The 18,609-nt window shown below is 33.0% G+C and overlaps 8 protein-coding genes across 10 annotated transcripts in view; 4 read left to right on the plus strand and 4 right to left on the minus strand.

The window, feature by feature from the left end:
• Positions 1–215: 215 nt before the first annotated feature.
• Positions 216–1,598, minus strand: LOC106099886. Of its 2 annotated transcripts, none has more exons than XM_013278570.1 (4): positions 1,229–1,598; positions 961–1,153; positions 661–880; positions 216–544 (listed from the first exon to the last, which is right to left on the minus strand). In XM_013278570.1, the coding sequence occupies exons 1-4, from the start codon at positions 1,499–1,501 to the stop codon at positions 457–459; spliced, it is 774 nt and encodes a 257-aa protein (XP_013134024.1). In that variant the 5' UTR covers positions 1,502–1,598; the 3' UTR covers positions 216–456. The 2 variants fall into 2 exon arrangements, with proteins under 2 accessions (XP_013134024.1, XP_013134025.1); XM_013278571.1 differs by having other exon boundaries at positions 216–558; positions 1,229–1,597.
• Positions 1,599–2,675: 1,077 nt separating this feature from the next.
• LOC106099887 (probable RNA methyltransferase CG11342) lies at positions 2,676–3,576 on the plus strand. Its single transcript, XM_013278572.1, has one exon. It carries the CDS (start codon positions 2,833–2,835, stop codon positions 3,556–3,558), a length of 726 nt encoding a protein of 241 aa, XP_013134026.1. The 5' UTR covers positions 2,676–2,832; the 3' UTR covers positions 3,559–3,576.
• LOC106099889 (chromatin complexes subunit BAP18) lies at positions 3,568–4,472 on the minus strand. Of its 2 annotated transcripts, none has more exons than XM_013278573.1 (4): positions 4,309–4,472; positions 4,025–4,116; positions 3,856–3,934; positions 3,568–3,723 (listed from the first exon to the last, which is right to left on the minus strand). In XM_013278573.1, the coding sequence occupies exons 1-4, from the start codon at positions 4,330–4,332 to the stop codon at positions 3,622–3,624; spliced, it is 297 nt and encodes a 98-aa protein (XP_013134027.1). In that variant the 5' UTR covers positions 4,333–4,472; the 3' UTR covers positions 3,568–3,621. The 2 variants fall into 2 exon arrangements, with proteins under 2 accessions (XP_013134027.1, XP_013134028.1); XM_013278574.1 differs by having other exon boundaries at positions 4,312–4,468.
• A 542-nt stretch (positions 4,473–5,014) lies between these two features.
• LOC106099522 (nuclear fragile X mental retardation-interacting protein 1) lies at positions 5,015–6,701 on the plus strand. The gene is made up of 3 exons (XM_013278086.1): positions 5,015–5,397; positions 5,544–5,808; positions 5,882–6,701. Exons 1-3 carry the CDS (start codon positions 5,197–5,199, stop codon positions 6,631–6,633), a joined length of 1,218 nt encoding a protein of 405 aa, XP_013133540.1. The 5' UTR covers positions 5,015–5,196; the 3' UTR covers positions 6,634–6,701.
• Positions 6,702–7,205: 504 nt separating this feature from the next.
• LOC106099825 (60S ribosomal protein L3) lies at positions 7,206–9,588 on the minus strand. The gene is made up of 7 exons (XM_013278491.1): positions 9,494–9,588; positions 9,023–9,215; positions 8,774–8,942; positions 8,239–8,561; positions 7,835–8,014; positions 7,542–7,720; positions 7,206–7,431 (listed from the first exon to the last, which is right to left on the minus strand). The coding sequence occupies exons 1-7, from the start codon at positions 9,494–9,496 to the stop codon at positions 7,240–7,242; spliced, it is 1,239 nt and encodes a 412-aa protein (XP_013133945.1). The 5' UTR covers positions 9,497–9,588; the 3' UTR covers positions 7,206–7,239.
• A 184-nt stretch (positions 9,589–9,772) lies between these two features.
• LOC106099878 (mediator of RNA polymerase II transcription subunit 11) lies at positions 9,773–10,702 on the plus strand. Its single transcript, XM_013278559.1, has 2 exons — positions 9,773–9,978; positions 10,244–10,702. The coding sequence occupies exons 1-2, from the start codon at positions 9,903–9,905 to the stop codon at positions 10,570–10,572; spliced, it is 405 nt and encodes a 134-aa protein (XP_013134013.1). The 5' UTR covers positions 9,773–9,902; the 3' UTR covers positions 10,573–10,702.
• A 743-nt stretch (positions 10,703–11,445) lies between these two features.
• Positions 11,446–13,576, minus strand: LOC106099877 (protein slowmo). Its single transcript, XM_013278558.1, has 4 exons — positions 13,386–13,576; positions 13,136–13,301; positions 12,494–12,688; positions 11,446–11,975 (listed from the first exon to the last, which is right to left on the minus strand). The coding sequence occupies exons 1-4, from the start codon at positions 13,415–13,417 to the stop codon at positions 11,715–11,717; spliced, it is 654 nt and encodes a 217-aa protein (XP_013134012.1). The 5' UTR covers positions 13,418–13,576; the 3' UTR covers positions 11,446–11,714.
• Positions 13,577–16,602: 3,026 nt separating this feature from the next.
• The window catches only part of LOC106099440 (diacylglycerol O-acyltransferase 1), a gene marked incomplete at its 3' end in the record, with an annotated part of 4,369 nt that continues 2,362 nt past the window's right edge, over positions 16,603–18,609 (plus strand). The window contains exons 1-6 of the mRNA XM_013277999.1: positions 16,603–17,057; positions 17,412–17,540; positions 17,645–17,742; positions 17,893–17,945; positions 18,020–18,128; positions 18,515–18,608. Of these exons, the coding sequence (XP_013133453.1) occupies positions 16,942–17,057; positions 17,412–17,540; positions 17,645–17,742; positions 17,893–17,945; positions 18,020–18,128; positions 18,515–18,608 (599 nt within the window). The remainder of the gene's footprint in view (positions 17,058–17,411; positions 17,541–17,644; positions 17,743–17,892; positions 17,946–18,019; positions 18,129–18,514; position 18,609) is intronic.

An 18,609-nucleotide genomic window follows, 5' to 3' on the forward strand; every position in this document is an offset into this window, starting at 1 on the left:
CTCTTATTTCAATCTATTCGTTTTCTTCAAATGTTATCCATAAAAATAGATCGTAAACCACAATAACGTATTTCGCTATAAATGCCTATGACTAGCATTTAATTATAACAGTAACGAAAATGAAATTGATATCATTTGCTTTCTATATCTCCTCGCAGTTTACTAGTCTACCAACACGCTCTTTTTTTTCATTTCTGATAAATTAAACAAAAGTATAATAAATTAGCTTTTATTGTATCTTACAACATTTCAGTAAATTATTTTACATTCAATTATACCTAATACAATTGTCATAATGTCACAATACAATAAATTATAATAAATTATTCACTGACATATGTTCGACTGTTCTTAGTTTGTCACTATAGTGTCAATGCTTTGGCTTGAGGTTTTCATATGAATGGGTCCATGAGAACCACGTATGGTGCGGTTCAGAAAGTATTTGAAGACTTGCTTTTAGGCGCTAGGCGCTGGTTGTTCTCCCTTGTATAGGTAAGGGTCCAGCGCGCCCTCTTTGACCGGCCGCACCACGTACAGGTTCCGCCTTCAATTTAAAGACTAAAATCAAGATTTAGTATTTATGTTAGACAAGCAAAAGCATTCCATTTAAGCTGTTTTTTATTTAGATTTTAATTTATGCCAATATGATAGGCATTTTACCTATGGTGTCCATCGGCGTGGACTTGGAACGTCGTTTCACCAGTGGGCCCTTCCTGGCTGAACAGTTTCCTGAGGGCAATGATACCGGCGATCGTTAAGGCGACCTTGCTAGCGATGAGCGCCTTGCCGGCAATGACAGCTAAGGTCTTGAGAGCCATACCTCCCACGATGCTAACAGTGGTCAAAACACCGAGCATCATATATGGCAGGACCTTCTTTCCTGTACATTAAAAAAAATCAATCAATAATAACATTTTATAAATTATATCATGATTAGCCCTTTAAATTACACGCACGCACCTCTTCCTCTACCTTCCGTTGACAAGTCGAGTGACACAGAATGAGTGTTCAATAATTGTTCGAATTTTCTGCGCAACATGGTGTCGAGTTTTTCTTCTGCTGACATTCCAGGGAAGAATCGAGGCTCTGCCATCGCAGGAGGTGCATCGGACTGTTTCACCAATGTCAATCCATCGGCCAGTTGTACGTTCTCCTGCGACATATTAAAATATTTAGAATACACGATCACTAAGCACAAACCAGTTCGTTATCATTGCACTGCCGTCACCTGTTCCACTGCTCTCGTGAGTGCCGTTAAAGCTTTACCCTTCAAACAAGTGGTTAAATGTTTATGCGCACTGCAGTCGTCGTACACTTTTTGTAACATTGTAAATTCCGGCGACTGCCACCAAGAGCTTTCGTCGGCTCTACCACTGTCCACTTCATTATGGACGTAATCTTCTGCGTCCATTCTGCGTGACCTTCTCGGTCCATGGACGCGACCGGCGACGACCACCGCACAGATAAGCGAAACCAGAGCTATCCGAAATGTGAAACTCATTTTTATTTTTAACGCGCACAACACTAAAAATATGAAAAAATACGTTTATGAGGGTAGCTCAGCGACAACTGTCCGGCGGAGAGGCGGCAGCGAGTTTATAACGGGCACGCACCTAACCGCCAAGCACCACCGAACATCCGCCATTCCGCGCCGATTCTCCTGCACGCGCACTTATGTAACTGAACTTGAAAATGATTAAGAATCATTTTCCAAGCCAATTTCACCGATAAAATGCCCGACAAAAAGTAAGTCGTATGCATTACCAATTGCACTTGTGTATTTACTTCTATAAGTGTGTGTGATAAAATGAAATTACGGATGAGTTGCGTGTGTAGTGCGGACTGTTCGGGCTTACGTTTCACTCACGGACGACCGGTTGCGGACTCGCGATTTTGACGGATTGTATCAATGTAATTTCAGACTTTAATGACGTGATCGCAGAGTTCGAGGACTGCTTAAATTTGGCCTCAATCAAGTGCTGGCCGATTCCGCCGTTACGGATATCTGTTGGCCAACACCAGGAATGTAGCTGCATCATTCACTTAAAGAAAGTAAGAGTTGCAACGAAGTGCATCCATGAACACGCAACAATTAACAACATATTTTTATGGTTAAACAATGTAACAAATGTGTTTTTTATTTTAACAGGGTATTATGAGAACAACAGGGTCTTATGTTAACAAAAAAAATTATTCAGTCATTTTTAATTCCTGTTTATTCTAAACTTCACTCTGCTTTAGATTAGAAACATTACTTTTTCCTAAGCAACTTCTCAACATCCTATCCTATGTACTTGATAATGACCTAAATTCAAATTCTAAGTTACCATGGATGGCTCGTACCTCACCTTTAATGTAGCTTACATGTTTAAATATTTTTCATACAGTTTGTAAAAGTATGCCTTTGGCGTTGATTGAATACAGTGCCATCTTATGACGAACTAAGGCATTACTTAGAATCTGAAGAAAATGGCAACGTATGTAATGGAAGCAATGTCAACCAATGTCAGCCCTTGATTTACAGTAGAAGATAAAGTGTACTGAAAATATTTCTATGTTCCATTAATAAGCAAAACATTTTTAATAAGTACATATAGAATTTTTTTTTCTATTAAAAAATGTTGACTTTCGGAAGTTGGTAAAGTTACCTTGGTAACTAAAAAATAAACGTCAACGGCAAACGTCATCGTCAGTTGCCAAATGTCGCTTTGTTTACAATGTGAGATTTGTAAAGTCAATTTGTGTAATTATATTTTCATTTATTTCGTAAAGGTGCGTTTCACCTAAAGGTGTTTTTTTACTTTTAAATTATCCGATATTTGTAATACTAGGATGGTACATGAAGGAAACCTTGCATACCATGGCGAGGACCCAGGAGCTGTACAATATGGGAATTTCATCAACTATTACTCCTTTCACAATTCAAGTCAAAGAATACAGGGTCTTCATGCCTCCATGTTTCCTGAGCTTGCCGCTAACGAAGATATTATATGTTTGGACATTGGTTGTAATACTGGAGAACTAACAAAAGGAGTTTACGATTATTTAAAAAATAACATTTACCCAAAATCTTCAATTCGCATCTTAGCTGTCGACATTGACCCAATTCTGATACAAAGAGCTAAAGACAATATAACCATTAGTGATATTACGTTTATAAATTCAAACATAATGAAATATGATGATCTGGACATTATTGGTCAATACTTAAAGTCTTACAATAGACAAACGTTTGATATAGTGTTTTGCTTCTCTGTAACAATGTGGCTTCATCTCAACAGTGGTGATGAAGATTTTCTCACTTTTTTAAAATCAATAAAAGATTATACAAACACATTAATAATAGAACCACAACCATGGAAATGTTATCGGAATGCTCAAAGACGAATGAAGAAGTCTGGCTGTAATTTTCCACTTTATGAGACATTGAAAATAAGAAGTAATGTTGAATTAGTTATTGAAGATACATTAATAAAAAATGGTTTAATTAAAACATATGAGTCTCCCCCGTCTAACTGGAATCGGAAAATACAAAGTTTTCATTCAGTTCTAAAATAAAAAAATTAAGACTTGTAATTAATTTTTATTATTTTAATAGTGTTTTACAAAATACACTTTATGTTATACTACTACTTCTTCCACATTCAACCCATGTTCTACTTTAATATCCCTATTTAAAGCTTTAGAGTCCTCTGAATCTTGCGTTTTCAACATATTAAGTACCTGCAAAGTTCCACAGTAATAGTCAACAAAATCATAAAACAAAAACGAAAGTAAAATAGCTACATTAATGGAAGCTAGAGAAAAGTTTTCCAAGAAACATGTTGATAATTTTCTTTATTTTATTCTAATTACCTGCCCAGATGTAGTGCTGGTTAGGACTCTTTCTTCTGTTGCTTTTCTCTTCACTGGTGTTTTTGTCTGAGGACAAACACTATAAAATAAACAACAAATATGTTAATATCTAGTTTCTATCACAATATTTGTATTGTATGATACTTATAATGTAACTTGTTACACTTGCCTTGGCAATGATTCTGCTAAAGGATGCAGTAACATAGCCATATCAGCTAACTTATTAAATGCAGCACCTGCTTCTGTAAATATTTGTCCAACCTAAAAGAAATTTATAATATAACATGCAGTTTAATTCAAATCTTATTAACTGACAATTGAAATGGGCAAGTCCGTTTTAAGAAAAACCAAAAAAAAAGAATTTTATGAGTGAAGATTATTGATTACACAGGTTTAGTATTATTGACATATATTGTTAAGGAAGTGCAATATGTAATTAAAGTACACACGAACTACCTTTGCTGCAGAATTATCCATTATACTTGTAGTATATCGTTATTTTATAAAACAACTAGTAAGTTATTACACTGCTAAATAAAATGACATGTTATTGTTTTTAATTTTCAATTTTTCGTTTGTGTGTCAGTGTCAGTTCAGTCAAAAGTCAAATCCAAACGTAAAATTCTAAAGCAAAGAGTTGTGCATGTTACCCATATTGATTAATGTTAACGACCAGAACATCAGCTCATGGTTCGTTTGAGCAAGGCAGATCAGTGAATCGGCAGGCAAATTAGCTCAATTTGTACTTGAGATAGAGGTATGATTTGCACGAGTTGCAAATTTCCGGGCAATTTTTAATTCATTATCTTGTCATCAGCTTTAAGCTGCTAATCAGTAGTTGAGCCGCAGCTCAACGATCTAAGCCTTTGAGAACTGATTCGGCACATATCTATCGCCTATAGACAAGCAATTTTGTTAGAAGCCTTTATGGCCGAGTTTACCTTTAAGCCAAACAGACAAATTATTTCAAACAATATAAAATGACTCACTATTTTGACATTATTTTTATAGATGGCAAAGAGACGAAGAAAAGTATAAACGCATGGAAATAATTTCATGTAACTTGATATCTTTAAGTAAAACCAAAACCGTTTGTATTACATTGGCAACATTTCGTTTACAAATGTCATGCTCGATTTTGTAAATGGCGACCCTAAATAAACTAACCTAAAATCTTTTCATTATAAATAAAAATTATAGATTTATAATTGACATTCTCTAGAGATTGTGATAATAAACTTTTCTGTATGTCTTCAATTTTGTGAAAAAGAAAAGAAGTTAAGTTTTGTTCAAAGTACAGATCAGTGACATTTTAACATTGTTTAAAATATCAAGTTAGTAATGTATCAAAATAATCCTAGATTTAGACATTGGTCACCTCAGTTTAGACCACGGGGACAGTTTTTACGACGTAATTATACAACAAATCACTATAGATATTCAGGGCCACAAGCACAAAATAACTATGAATTCTGGTGTGAAACTTGTGACAAAGGATTTCACACATTACAAATTTTAGAGAATCATAAATTACAACATCAAGTGAGTATTTTAAATACATAATACAAACATAAGATAGTACATAATTACTAGAGTAAATTTAAAGACAATTCTGCAAATGATTTAAGTTTTTAAGTTTTTTTTAACAAAGACCTTAATCTCCGATCAATAATTAATATAATTTTCAGAAATGTAACATAGATGGTTGTCAATTTGTGGCCCATCCTAAAATCATAACAAAGCACATCCAAATGCAACACTCTACAGGGTTATATAAAAAAATTGCAAAGTTAAACAATCCAGAGGAAATCCGAAAATGGAGAGAAGAAAGGAAACTAAAGTATCCAACAAAGAAAAACATAGAAAAGAAAGCAGCAGAAGTAAAAGAAAAGGTAGAAAGAGGTGAAAAAATGGGAATGAATAATCAGAAGTTCAATAAACACATCAGACCAGGTATATAATTTAAACAACTTGAGATTACTTAAGATACTTGTTTTAAAAATTTTCATCTAAAATATGTTTTCAGAATTACATTCAAGAAAACAACATAACTTCAGTAGGGATAAATTTCAAGGCAGACATAAAAACTACAAGTTTAAAAGTGAAAGTCCCTCAATCCACAAGAAACCTCAGAAAAAGGTTTGTAAGGTAATACCTCAACCAAATGTTACACAAACACTTAATCCTTTTGCTGGAATACAAAACATTATTATTGATGACAATCAAGATGAAGAAATTGATGAATCACTTCAAAATTCTTTAATTGAAGATGATGATATTTACCCTGAAGAGGGAACAAATAATGTGAATGATAAATTACAAATAGAACCTACTGTATGTGGAGCTTTATCAAGTCTAATGAATGAATATGGGTCTTCAGATGAAGGTACTGTTGTAAATAACACCAGCAATAGTTCTTCAAAGCAGGCCCAGTTGACTAAGAAAGAAATAAAAAAACAAACTGTAGACAAGAAACTCCCTATGGCTGTAGATGTAAATAAAAGTGATGATGACAGTGGACCTGAGGAAGCAATTATTACTAAATCCACAACTGATGTTGAGCAAAATGGTGGCAAAAATTTGAGACCGAAATTTGAAAAAAGGCCCAGAAGTCCACCAATTGCGAGAAATTTTAAAAAACCAAAATATCAGCTGCCTTCCACTTTGCTTGTTAAACTGTTAAGTAGAGAAATAGAACAAGAACGCAACATAATACTTCAATGTGTGCGACATATTGTAAAAAATAAGTATTTTGACGATACCTCTACCAAAGATTGAATTGTAAATTTATTTGTAATTTTTGTAAAACAACTTAGATCTGGTCACAATCAAAATGTTGACACTAAGCAGTCTTTAATTTACCTGTTTAACACCCTTTCATTTTCCGCATAAGCAATCCTGTATATATTAGGCTATAAAATTTCTTGTGTTCAATGCTAGGAATTGAAGATTTTTGCAATGTGTGGAGATCCAAAATTAAACTATATTCATTTTGGTATGCAATACAAAAGGATTAAATCATGTATTTGTTCATCTTAGTAATATTATGAATGGCGTAAGTTTGTACTTGGTATCTAAACGGCTAAACGGATTCGATGGTATAGATGTAGAGTAGTCTAAGGAACATATAGGCGGTTATTTAACTTTTATTTTTTGACACTTCCCAAAAGGTACTCAATTTGTCTCTATATTTTTAATCCAATGCAGACATAAGCTAGTAATAATATTAAAATATTAGGTCTTGTCACCACTTACTAGTAAATTAATTCTTCAAATGTGCTTAGAATCTCAGTTACATTGTACAATCCTGCATGGATTATGATGAGGAAGGACACATAGAAAAAAAACAGTATTTTTAATATATCATTTATTCTTAAAGAATATTTAAGACTGCGGTGCAGCTGTGGTGGTGGTGGCAGCAGCCTCCTCGCGGATGCGGTCTTTCTTGAGGGTGCCCATGAAGGCAGCCTTGTCAGCAGGTGTTTGGAAGCGACCATGTCCAAATTTGGACGAAGTATCAATGAACTTAAGGTTGATCTTCTCAAGAGCAGCCCTCTTGGTGTGCACACGAAGTGACTGAAAACAAAATTCATGTTTAGTACAAAAATAATAAACATAGAAATAGTAACTGCTTATTTTAAGATTTTTCAAATTTGAATGAAATGATTTTTCTGTTTATTGCTCACCTTTCTCAAAGTAATTACTCGCTTCTTGGGACCCATGCAACAGCCCTTGATCATGACAAAGTCATTATTGACTTCACCATAATGAGGGAACCCACCCATGGGGGTAATGGATTTCTCAGAAAGGTCATACTCAGTAGAGGCATTGTTTTTGATGACTTTCCCATCCTTGGTGTGGATTCCTGAAATTGAAAATAATTTGATTGTAATATGAATTTATTGAGGAAAAGGCAAGGCTCAAAAAAGGAGGTATCAAATTATGAAATATTTGTTATTAGTTATTCATAGAAACAAACCTTGTCCAATTCTGTAGATTTTCTTATTCATTTCAGTTCGGTGGTGGTAGCCCTTCTGACCAGCTCTGGCGACGGTGAATGAAACTCTGGAAGGATGCCATGCTCCAATACAAGCTACTTTACGCAGACCCTTGTGTGTCTTACGCGGGAGCTTCTTAGTGTGCCAACGAGAAGTGACACCTGGAAATTAAAAATTTAGCTAGTTTAAATTCATTAATGTTTAACCTATATATGTTAATTAAACAATAATTTCCAGCAATGAAATTTTTAAAAATAAAAATAGTTTTCACACAACTCCATAGGCACATAACTAAAAGATATAATCTAGATCTTTTGAAGCATTATAGAGTTACCTTATAACATCAATCAAATCTAATTAAAATAAGACTTGGAAGTAAGATTACCTTTGTATCCCTTGCCCTTTGTGACACCAATGCAATCAATCATTTCATCCTGAGTAAAGACTGAATCCACTGGGATTGGTTTCTCAAGGTGCTCTCGGGCCCATTTTACTTTGTCTTCAATAGTTCCACCATTTACTTGAATCTCCATAATGTGAGCCTTCTTCTGGCGTTGTTTCAACAGTTTCATTTGAGTGTGGGCAATAACCCTGATCACACTGCAGTAGCGGATCATTTTCTTGAAATCCTTTTCAATGGACTTCTGGCCAAGCTCATCTTGCCATTTCTTGCTGGCTTTGGTAAATGCCTTCTTCTTGCATTTATACCTATTTAATTTAAAATTTAACACTTTCTGCAATAAAAAGCTATGCAATCTCTTCAGTGAGCGGAGATAACATGGCCATTATATGCCAAAGGCATATTCAAAGGTAAAGCCCTCGTCACAGTGAGAGGAGAGCTGTTTATGTATATTAGTAATTGCAAGTATGTAAAAATCACAGGATCAAAACAAACACCTGTAATATATTTTTATACATACCAGTTCTTGTAGAAGCGACGTCTACAGTCTTCAGACATATGTTCTGCCCATACGGTAAGCAATGCGCGGAGGCCATGTGGTGTTTCAATGTAGCCGACCACGCCGACGCACACCATTGGTGGAGTCTCGATGATGGTGACAGCCTCCACGATTTCTTTCTTGTTGATCTCTTTAAACAATTTTAAATTAAATCAGTACTTATCTACGTTAGAAAAAATAACTTACACGTGCTAGATAAAAATTACTTACTTGATCCAGGACGGTCAGGTTCACGGACCACGTGGGTCATACCAGCCTTGTATCCGATGAAAGCGGTAAGATGCACAGGCTTATTCTGGTCATCTTTAGGGAAAGCCTTAACCTTACCACGGCTACGGCGGGACCTCTTCTTGGGATAGAATCCCATAGACCCATGGCGAGGCGCCGAAAATTTTCTATGCGACTGAAAATGCAAATTGTCTTTTTAATTCATAGCATAACTACGGATACTACCTTACACATTAAAATAACCATCAGTCCGCCCTAGAAAAATCTTCACATAAGATTCAGGTTCTAACCGTATTTATAAAACTAGTGGTATCATCATTTGAGTTTGTAAATCATTAAAATACAATACAATTCACATCGAAAACAACAAAACTAATCACTGTTACTTTGCACATTACCAAAATTAATTACGGATTATTTAGAAAACCAAGAATTTAAATCCAAGTTACCAACCATGTCGGTTCACCGTCGCAACAAAAATGGCCGAGTTTTGATGTCGTGTTGTGTCAGCCAGTCATAACTGGTCATAGGTAGGAGGGTTTTGCCATATATTTTTTTATTATTATATTCAATTTTAATTCTTGAGTAACGCGAAAAAATAGTTTTTGCTTTCTGAGTCAATTAAGATTTTATTTTACAATCAGCAAAAAGTTATTGAAACATATTTTAGTTCCTGCTATCATGCTTTGACATTGGGCAACATTTCTATTTGTCAAAGTCAAACATAAAAATATGTCAAATTGAAATGTCAGAACAGAAATAGATGTTTATTGTATCTTTTACATATTTATTATCATATTGCTTAACAAATACCAAGCCAGAAGTTTAGTTCTCTTAAAACACTGTTTTCTTTTATTTAGAAATGGCGGGACCAATGGAAAGAATCCAAGTTCTTGACGATATTGAAAAGGACATTATCACTTGCCTGCAATGTGCTGGTAGTTTTATTTGGTTTATTAGTTTTTATTCTCATTACATTTTTAGTGTATTCGTTTTGCTCTATGTACCTTTTTTTAAATTCTGTGAAACTTGATTTCGAGAGTCAAATTTCCTTGTATGGAAAGGGAATCAGTTATCACTCAGTAGCTTTTTTTCATTTTATTATTATTTTAGATCTTATACTTATATCTGTATTTGTTTCTACTCGGTAGTAAGAAGTGGTTTACAACTTAATTATTAACCCAATGTTTATTGTTATTTCAGCACAAGCACTTCTAGAATTGGGAAAAGAAAAATCGAGTCAGAAACAAGCTGAGACTAATACTTCACAATTCTTAAGAACTCTTAGCCAAGTTGAGTCCAAATTGAGTGACCAGATCAATTACTTGACACAAGTGTCTACGGGACAGCCTCATGAAGGCTCCGGATATGCATCTCAGAAAGTGTTGCAGATGGCTTGGCACAGACTAGAACATGTCCGCTCTTGGGTTAATGAATTAGATCGACTGAAAGCATCACATTTGGCTGCGGCCAATCGTCCAGCACCAGGAATACCTAATGGCAGTATGACTTCTTCTGGAACTAGTACATAAATGTTTATATCTTCATACCTGCACTAGGTTTTGAAAAAAATGTTCATGTAAGGTATTTGTAGTTAATTTATCTTATTATCTACAGCAACTGCTTGTATCTATGTTTAATAATAAATGTAAGGAAATTTGATTGGTTGTCTTTTATTTAACCTTAAAATATTCAGTTCTTTGAATTGTTTAGATAAATTTAGGTAAACTATGTGAATGTGTTATGACAAACAGCAAGACAATGACTGTTTATGTGCAAACAGTTGACAAAGCTTTAATATGAAGAAACCAGTTGTGTGTAGCAATGTTCTTAAAATACATGAGATTATGGAGCACAAACCACTTAACTTAATATCTACCATATTCTGAGTTGTTTTAGTTTAGATGCTTCAAACTGAATTCACACTAAGGGTCTCCCATGTAAGTATCAAAATCCAGTGTGCTAGCATATGAAATATTAGTGTTATAATGTAGAAAACAAAAACCTTTTGATAGAAATCTGCTATATTTTGTATATTTTTAAGAATAACCAAAAAACTTTATACATAAAGGAATTTTTTTACAAAAGTTACAGCCATTTAATACCATATCATCCTTAAAAAAAGCAATTGAACTAAGTTGATATTAAGTGAATAAGCAAAACACTAATTCCATGTCATGGTAACTTATCACAAACACTCTTAAGACATCACTTTCTTAAAACAAAAAGGTTACCAGTAATTATAATTTTCTTTCCACTAATCAAACTTCTACACACAAAGCTGCAAATGGAATCGATTTTACTAATTAAATATTACCTACTACTCAACACTAAATGGAAGTGAAAGAAAATAATTATTACCTATGACTCATCATAAAATTGGAACAAAGAAAACAATGATGTCCTTGGAAAAAATAAATAATGTAATATTTACGACATTTAAGGCAAACCCTTTGAATGGTATTCTGACTTAAACATTTATAAAGGTTGAAAAAGTTGATTAACAAACATTCTAACACATTTATATCTAACATTTACAAAACTACATGTAATAGCCATTTCATTTAGATACACACATTATCCTGAACAAGGTAGCTAGTAGTAAATGCATAATGATAATGTTGTGCAAATTAAATGACATTTTGAACTATCAATTATGAATTCACTCCTCTTTTCAGCTCCTTTGGTTTGCATTAGCATTCGTGAATTTCTCTATATCGTCCAATGATCGTTTTGCTTTTGAAGTTATATCGTCAAAAGACTTCTTTGTTTGAGAAAGCAGCTCATCTGTGCTTTTACAAGCAGATGTAGCTAATTCCTTTATTTCGTTATCAAATTTTCCTATAACCCATTCAATTGCTTGTCGACCTTTTCCAGCATTGAGGGATATCTTGTTTGTAAGTAAATCTTCCATGTAACTACTTAAAGGCACACCCTGAAATAAACAGAATAATTTTATTAATATTGTAGACAGTAAAAATCTTTATTGGCAAAAAGTTAAATTTTTAATATAATAAAGAATAGTATTTTTGTATGTAACGGTTAAAATTAAAAACAGCACCTAATTGAAAATTATTGATCAGGAAGCTACATAATCACCGACTAGAAAAAATATAGCCTATGTTACTCATTGATAACACAGCTTTCTAATGGTGAAAGAAATTTTGAAATTGGATCAGTTGTTATTATCAGTTATTGATGTGGTGTGCTTGGTGACAAAATTGCGGACAAAGCTAACATTCTATAAGTTTGACTCTGTGCTCTAAAACTTTTCCTTTGTCTAATAATTGAAATAAAATGTTTGTTAAAGATTGATCTTGAACTTCTATTCAGATAAGGCAAAGAAATTTAAAACAACAATGGAGATAAGATAATTAAAGACAAGCACTGTGACAAATGACCAGTCATTTAAAGGGCAAACACTTGGGACATACAAAATAATAAATAACTTACTTGTACAGTTACAACAGCTTCTTGTTTCAGCAAAGTTTTAGAAGTATCAGTGGGATGTGGTGTGTAGGTAACAGTTTCATCAACAGCTATATATCTGCAGAAAGTCAAGTTTGTTGTTTTCAGAGTCATTTGCCTCTCAATTGGATTGACCTCAGACTTTTCGCTGGCATAGCATATTTTTGCAGTTCCAATAAGCTGAAATAGACATAGTAAGATTTGAAATTTTAACATAATATGGAACTTCTATAGCATTATAAAATGCCGACTTTAAAATATTTTTGAAGATATGATAGAAGTTATGCTAGGTATCTATGTCTATATTAGGTTAAAGATTGAAATATGCTATTGCTATGTATGAATGAGATAAACTATTGTAATATTTATGAACAGCTATCTCTGTATCGTCTTGTTTTTACATTAAACAGTCCTTGAAAAATGTAGTACAAGATAACTGAGTATCTGTCTCGTTTATCTTACTTGGTGAAGAGCCAATATATTTTAGAGCAGAATACTTAAAAAGGTGTATTTTTACAACTATAGAATGATAATCATGTGGTTGTATGACAACTACAAATGATTTGATAAATTAGTGAACAATAAAAAAGTAATTAAAACGCTGCACTAATGCTAGCCATAACTTACTGCTTGAGCCCATCTCGGAAAAAACCATTTCGAACTGACAAGCCTGTGCGTATGCAATACTCCATCCACCACTTTTCTCTCAACCACATCGGTTCCTATAACTGCAGGATTCATAGGATTGGGATACTTCCGCCATGCTGCCTGAGCAACTGTTTCCCAAGGGTGACTAAAATTAAGATAATTTTTAAGTCTTTACAAAGAATTTCCACTTGTATTTACCACTACCTCCTTGTTGCGTCATTATACATACTTGAATGTGTGTTCTGAAGTCCAAATCTTCATATTTGTAGAATTCGTAAAATGTCCGTGAATTAAATATAAAACTAAGGAGTTAGAGGTTTTCTAAATTCATAATTACATTACGTTTACCCAACAACATTAACTCGTCTCCATCTGATAAAAGAGGAAAAGGCCCTCTCTCGACAGGACAGAGACAAGCGACTCATGGTGTTACCATAAATATATTTTAAAAATTCCAATTGACTTTAACCGATCATCGTAAAACTTGTTAAAACTACAATTAGAATGCTTTTAACGTGATTTTAACTTAATTTGTTTTCCATCATAAACGTTTTAAATTTCATTGTTACAAAATAGAAAAGACGGCATTTTAGTTACTATTTGTTCTAGAATAACATCGACGTAACTAATTATTTAACGATCATTACTCGCGTCTATTTTTCCGATAGCGGTGCCGACTACTTCCAGAACCATCAGGGGGTCCATCTTCAGGACGAGTGTTATTAGGGTTGTTTCGCGGTCGTGTTCCGCCTTGCATCAAACTAACATCATCATATTTATAAATACGCTACCCATAACACAGAATTGCAACGTGTGAAGCGATACGACTAGTTTTAAAATAAATCGCGTATCTAGTTTCAAAAAACACAGTACATAAGTAAATAATTTTAAAATGAATGCAAAAAAAAACAATCCTTTTGGATAGAAATATGATTTTTCATATTTCTATTAATTTAAGGAAGATTTGTAATCTGGCAACAAGTATACTTTAGTTTTGGCGCAGATTATTGAATGGAAAATTAGTAGTCAAAATGTTAACCAACCACATTATCCTCAATCACAATCGTTATCAGTAGATATCAGAAATTATCTGGTATATCCAAGAAAGGATACGTTGATTAACTATGTAGTTTTAGACAAAAATGTAAAAAATCAACACATATTATTGTATGGTAGCTTTATAATAACTAATTAACTTTATGGCGATTGTCGTTGTCGAATACGTAACCTTGGCTTTAACTTTTCGTTTATTCTTGTTCCGTAACACGTTAAACATAACAATACCTAAAAAAAGTAGAATGTTAGATGTAGTTACTTTCATCGAGTGCAGGTTGTATTAAAATTAAAATGTATACTGTTATGGACCTACATATGTATTGAGAGTTTAACAAACTCCAAGTTTGACATATGTATTGAGAAAATAAAAATTAAAACACACATCTCTCTGGTCTGAAATCTGCAAATACCTTGTTGAATAATAAAAATCACCTGAATTTGTATTTTACAAGTATTTTATCAGCAGTATGAACTCATGGATGGCTTCAGGCTACAGAGAGTACGAATAAGACATTAGATAAATTGTCGGGACAATAGAGCATTTTGAATAACGTAGGTTTTATTTACCCATTTTTAAATTTATCTGTACAAAAGGTAAAGTAACCAAAGTACCTACACGTATAAGGAAACAGGTAGAGTATTCAAGGTTCTTTAAAATTTAAATACTATTGACCAACTAAAATAAAGGTCATCAATCTACGGACTGATATTATCAAAGTATCTGTTAAAACCTTCGCAAACATATTACTTTGTAATTATCTTTCATTATTTCTTTCTTTATTTTCTCAATGCTGACTGACATGATTGTATAACTGTATTGTAGGGTAGAATAAAAGCAGGATGCTCTTCATTAAGACGACTTTTGCAAAATGTCATCACCAGCTCACTATACGTCCCCACCGATGGGCTCGGAGCCTAACTTAATAAGGGGTGACTAGGCCATAGTCAACCACGCTGGCCCACTGCGGGTTGGTTGATTTCACACATATCTTTGAATTTCTTCGCCTATATGTGCAGGTTGCATAACGATGTTTTTCTTCGCCGTAATAAAGTCGGGTAAATTTTGACATATGAATATTCGAAAAATCTAAAATCATATTGCTAGATGGCGGGATTCGAACCCAAGACAGGGCTACCGACGCTCGTCTGTTAAATGTAACAGGAAAAAAGATTATATTCTTTTAGATTATATATAGTAGGTATCGATTAGAACATTTAAATGTTTTTGGCGAGATTTCGGAATTTTGTCCATTTTAAAATATTTTTTTTATTCCTACAAGTAATAAAAACTACGCAAATTAATATCAATGTGTCAAAAATGCAATAAAGAACAATGCAATATACAGTCTTTTATTATCAGACTTAATTATTTGTAACTTGCACCTGTGACTATGCTGCTTTGTCTGTCTGACCTCTGGACTTCGTCCTACGTTGTGACGTCACATCCACGTGCGGTGGCGCTGGTATTAACTATTAACGTCTTTTAATGACACATAAATATTTCATCGTAATATTGCCAAAATTCTTAAACAACGAGCGTTTTATGTAATTATTTCTACGCTACGTTGTTTGATTTATATGTTGTTGCGTAGTTAAAATGCGACGAACGAAAATGACTGGACAACATGCAATCAAGCTTCTAAGTTTGAATCTCAGTCTCAGTAGTTTTGTAACAATAACTATCTTTTTGTCGCTTCTTACTGTATCTCTCCAGAACCGGAAGATCAGATCTATCAGATCTATCGGATCTATCTATCTATCAGATCAGAATGTAACTTGACTTATACCAATTTAGTTGAAAATTTAAAAACAAGCTAGTACTGTTTTAAAAATTTGCTTTACAATGTCTTGTGTTATTAATTGGCGTAAATCTCCCAAGGTCGTCTATAATCATACATTACGCTGCATCCCGTGTCCATGTCGTGCTGTAGGTTTAATACTTTTACGAAGAACTTATTAACCCATAGAATATGTACCAAATAAACCCGAAGACTGGGTTAAACTCAGAAGAGGTAATCATAATTCCTGTTTATGAAGCTTAGCGGTCGTTTTGTTTGGTATTATCATTAAACCATTAAATTAAGGTAAAACCAGGTAAAACTACATATAGATATTAGGAAATCAATAATAAAGGGCGAAGTCCTTTTATTCTTGTTTCCGGTATTAATCGCGAGTTCCACTGTCGCAACATGGGTATAACTATATTGCTATCTTTCTCATTCTCTCTGTTAAAAAAATGAGATAACAAGAATAGGTGATAGGTATGATGATCTTATTGCAGGTGTTATGAACGGTAATTAAAATTTACAATCAAATATCAAATACTGAATAGAACGGACACTGTACGTGTTAAGGACGCTAAATAGTTAAAAATAATTTCAATTTGTCATGATGATGTGATCAGTCAGTTTTTATTTTTCTCAGCTCAGGCATAATTCTCAGTCGAGTTATAGCCGGTGGTCGCGTAATCGCATATGAAACAATCGCAAGACAAAGTTTGTCGCTGTCATTTGTTTCTTTCAATAACTTATTTCATTGGATTCGATAATAATTGTGGAATTATGAAATACCCTAATTAGGTTAACGATTGAGTATACTTCTTTACGAATATAGGTATTTCATTTTTGTCTGCTTATGATAACACCCGCATAAGAAGATAACGCGATACATTAATTTCTTATCATAAAGTTGCAGTTGAAATTTTAGTATAGTGATTAAAAACAAGAAAAATGACTACAGAAGCTGAAGAAAAAGCTCTTCGTTACAGGAGGGCTCAAAGTGTAACTAGGGCTGAAGAAATAACGGAAAAAGAGAAGAAAGCTAGAAGACTACAAGTAGACAAACCGTACGTAGCAAATATAATTTTAAATCAAAAACACTTATTATCAATTTTATATAACAGTATTAAGATTAATTTGATGAAGTAATTCTGCATGTATTTGAGATAACTTTGATTTTTGTAAGGTTTGACAAAGTCCAACAAAAAATATTTCCTCATTCTGTTTAATCATCAAATGGTGTATTGTATGCAGTGTGTTGTAATATCATTGGAATGTCTTAGACTAACTGACTTATCATGAAAAAATACAATAATTCTGCAAATGAAAATAATCAAACAATCATCAATAAGCTTAATTTCTAAATTGAGATGTAAGAGTGGATTATTATTAAATACATTCTATTATTTCTTTTATACCAGATGCCATAAACCAAGAGATTCATTATTTTCATGGAGTTCTGAGTTCACAAACTTTACCGGTCTTGTAAACTGGGGGTTTTTGATGCTAACTATTGGTGGACTACGGCTGTGCCTTGAAAACTTTTTGAAGTATGTATTAAAATAACTTTATGAAACAATAATTATCAGATAATGTTAACCTTGAAATTGTTAACTACAGATATTATTAGTAAATGTTTATTGTAATGTTTTAGGTATGGAATATTAGTTAATCCCCTTGAATGGATCATCGTATTAACTGGTTATAATGAAGGACGCACTCAACAATATCCATCTATAATTTTACTTATATGTGAGTAACTAAGACAGTAAAATAATTTGTACTGTTAGAGTTAATTTATATTCTTTTGAACAAAATAATTTTATTTTATATGAATGGTGATACTAATATTTAAAATCTATCAAGTGTAACTAATTTAATTTATTTTTATTTTATTTTCAGTCAGTGTTGTTCCTGTAGTTCTTAGTTTGATAATTGAAAGAGCTATATCAGTTGTAAGTAATATATTATTATGATATATGCGTTTTTATTATATTTTATGTTAATTTCATTCAATTTATTTTTATAGGATATACTCAGTGATAAAATAGGCCTCAGCCTGCATATTTCGAATATTGTATTCCTGATCAGCTTGCCCGTGGTTGTGTTGCATTTAAGAAGCCAAGATTTTAGTTTTGGTAAGCATTATTTTACACAAAACACTTAAAAATTATAGTTTAAAATGTTATTCATTTATTAAATACATTGAGCCTAAAATAAAGTTTGAACTTTACATAGATTCTTATCTGAGCTCAATGACTTCTTATCATTATGAAGGAGAATAAATGCTTTTTGGTACTTGAAAAAAGATAAGTACTTTCTAATAAAAAGTTATTACAACTACTTCATATTATTCTATTAAATTCTAAAACCACTTTTTACTTTTTGAGATTGGCTATTTTTGGTATGTGATTGCTTACTAAAAATTTGTAATTATTGTTAAAATATGTTGCCTTAAATGTAATTAAAAAACTACCAACAAATGTATTTTCCTTATTAACAATTTCCACTTTTTTATTTACAGTTGGAATCACAACAGTGTGTATGATATATCTGATTTTGTTTTTAAAATTATGGAGCTATTCTCACACAAACTACTGGTGCCGCAGCAGTCTTAGA

The sequence above is a fragment of the Papilio polytes genome, unplaced genomic scaffold, assembly GCF_000836215.1.
Source record: "Papilio polytes unplaced genomic scaffold, Ppol_1.0 DF824102.1, whole genome shotgun sequence".
In the NCBI taxonomy this organism is placed as follows: Eukaryota; Metazoa; Arthropoda; class Insecta; order Lepidoptera; family Papilionidae; genus Papilio; species Papilio polytes.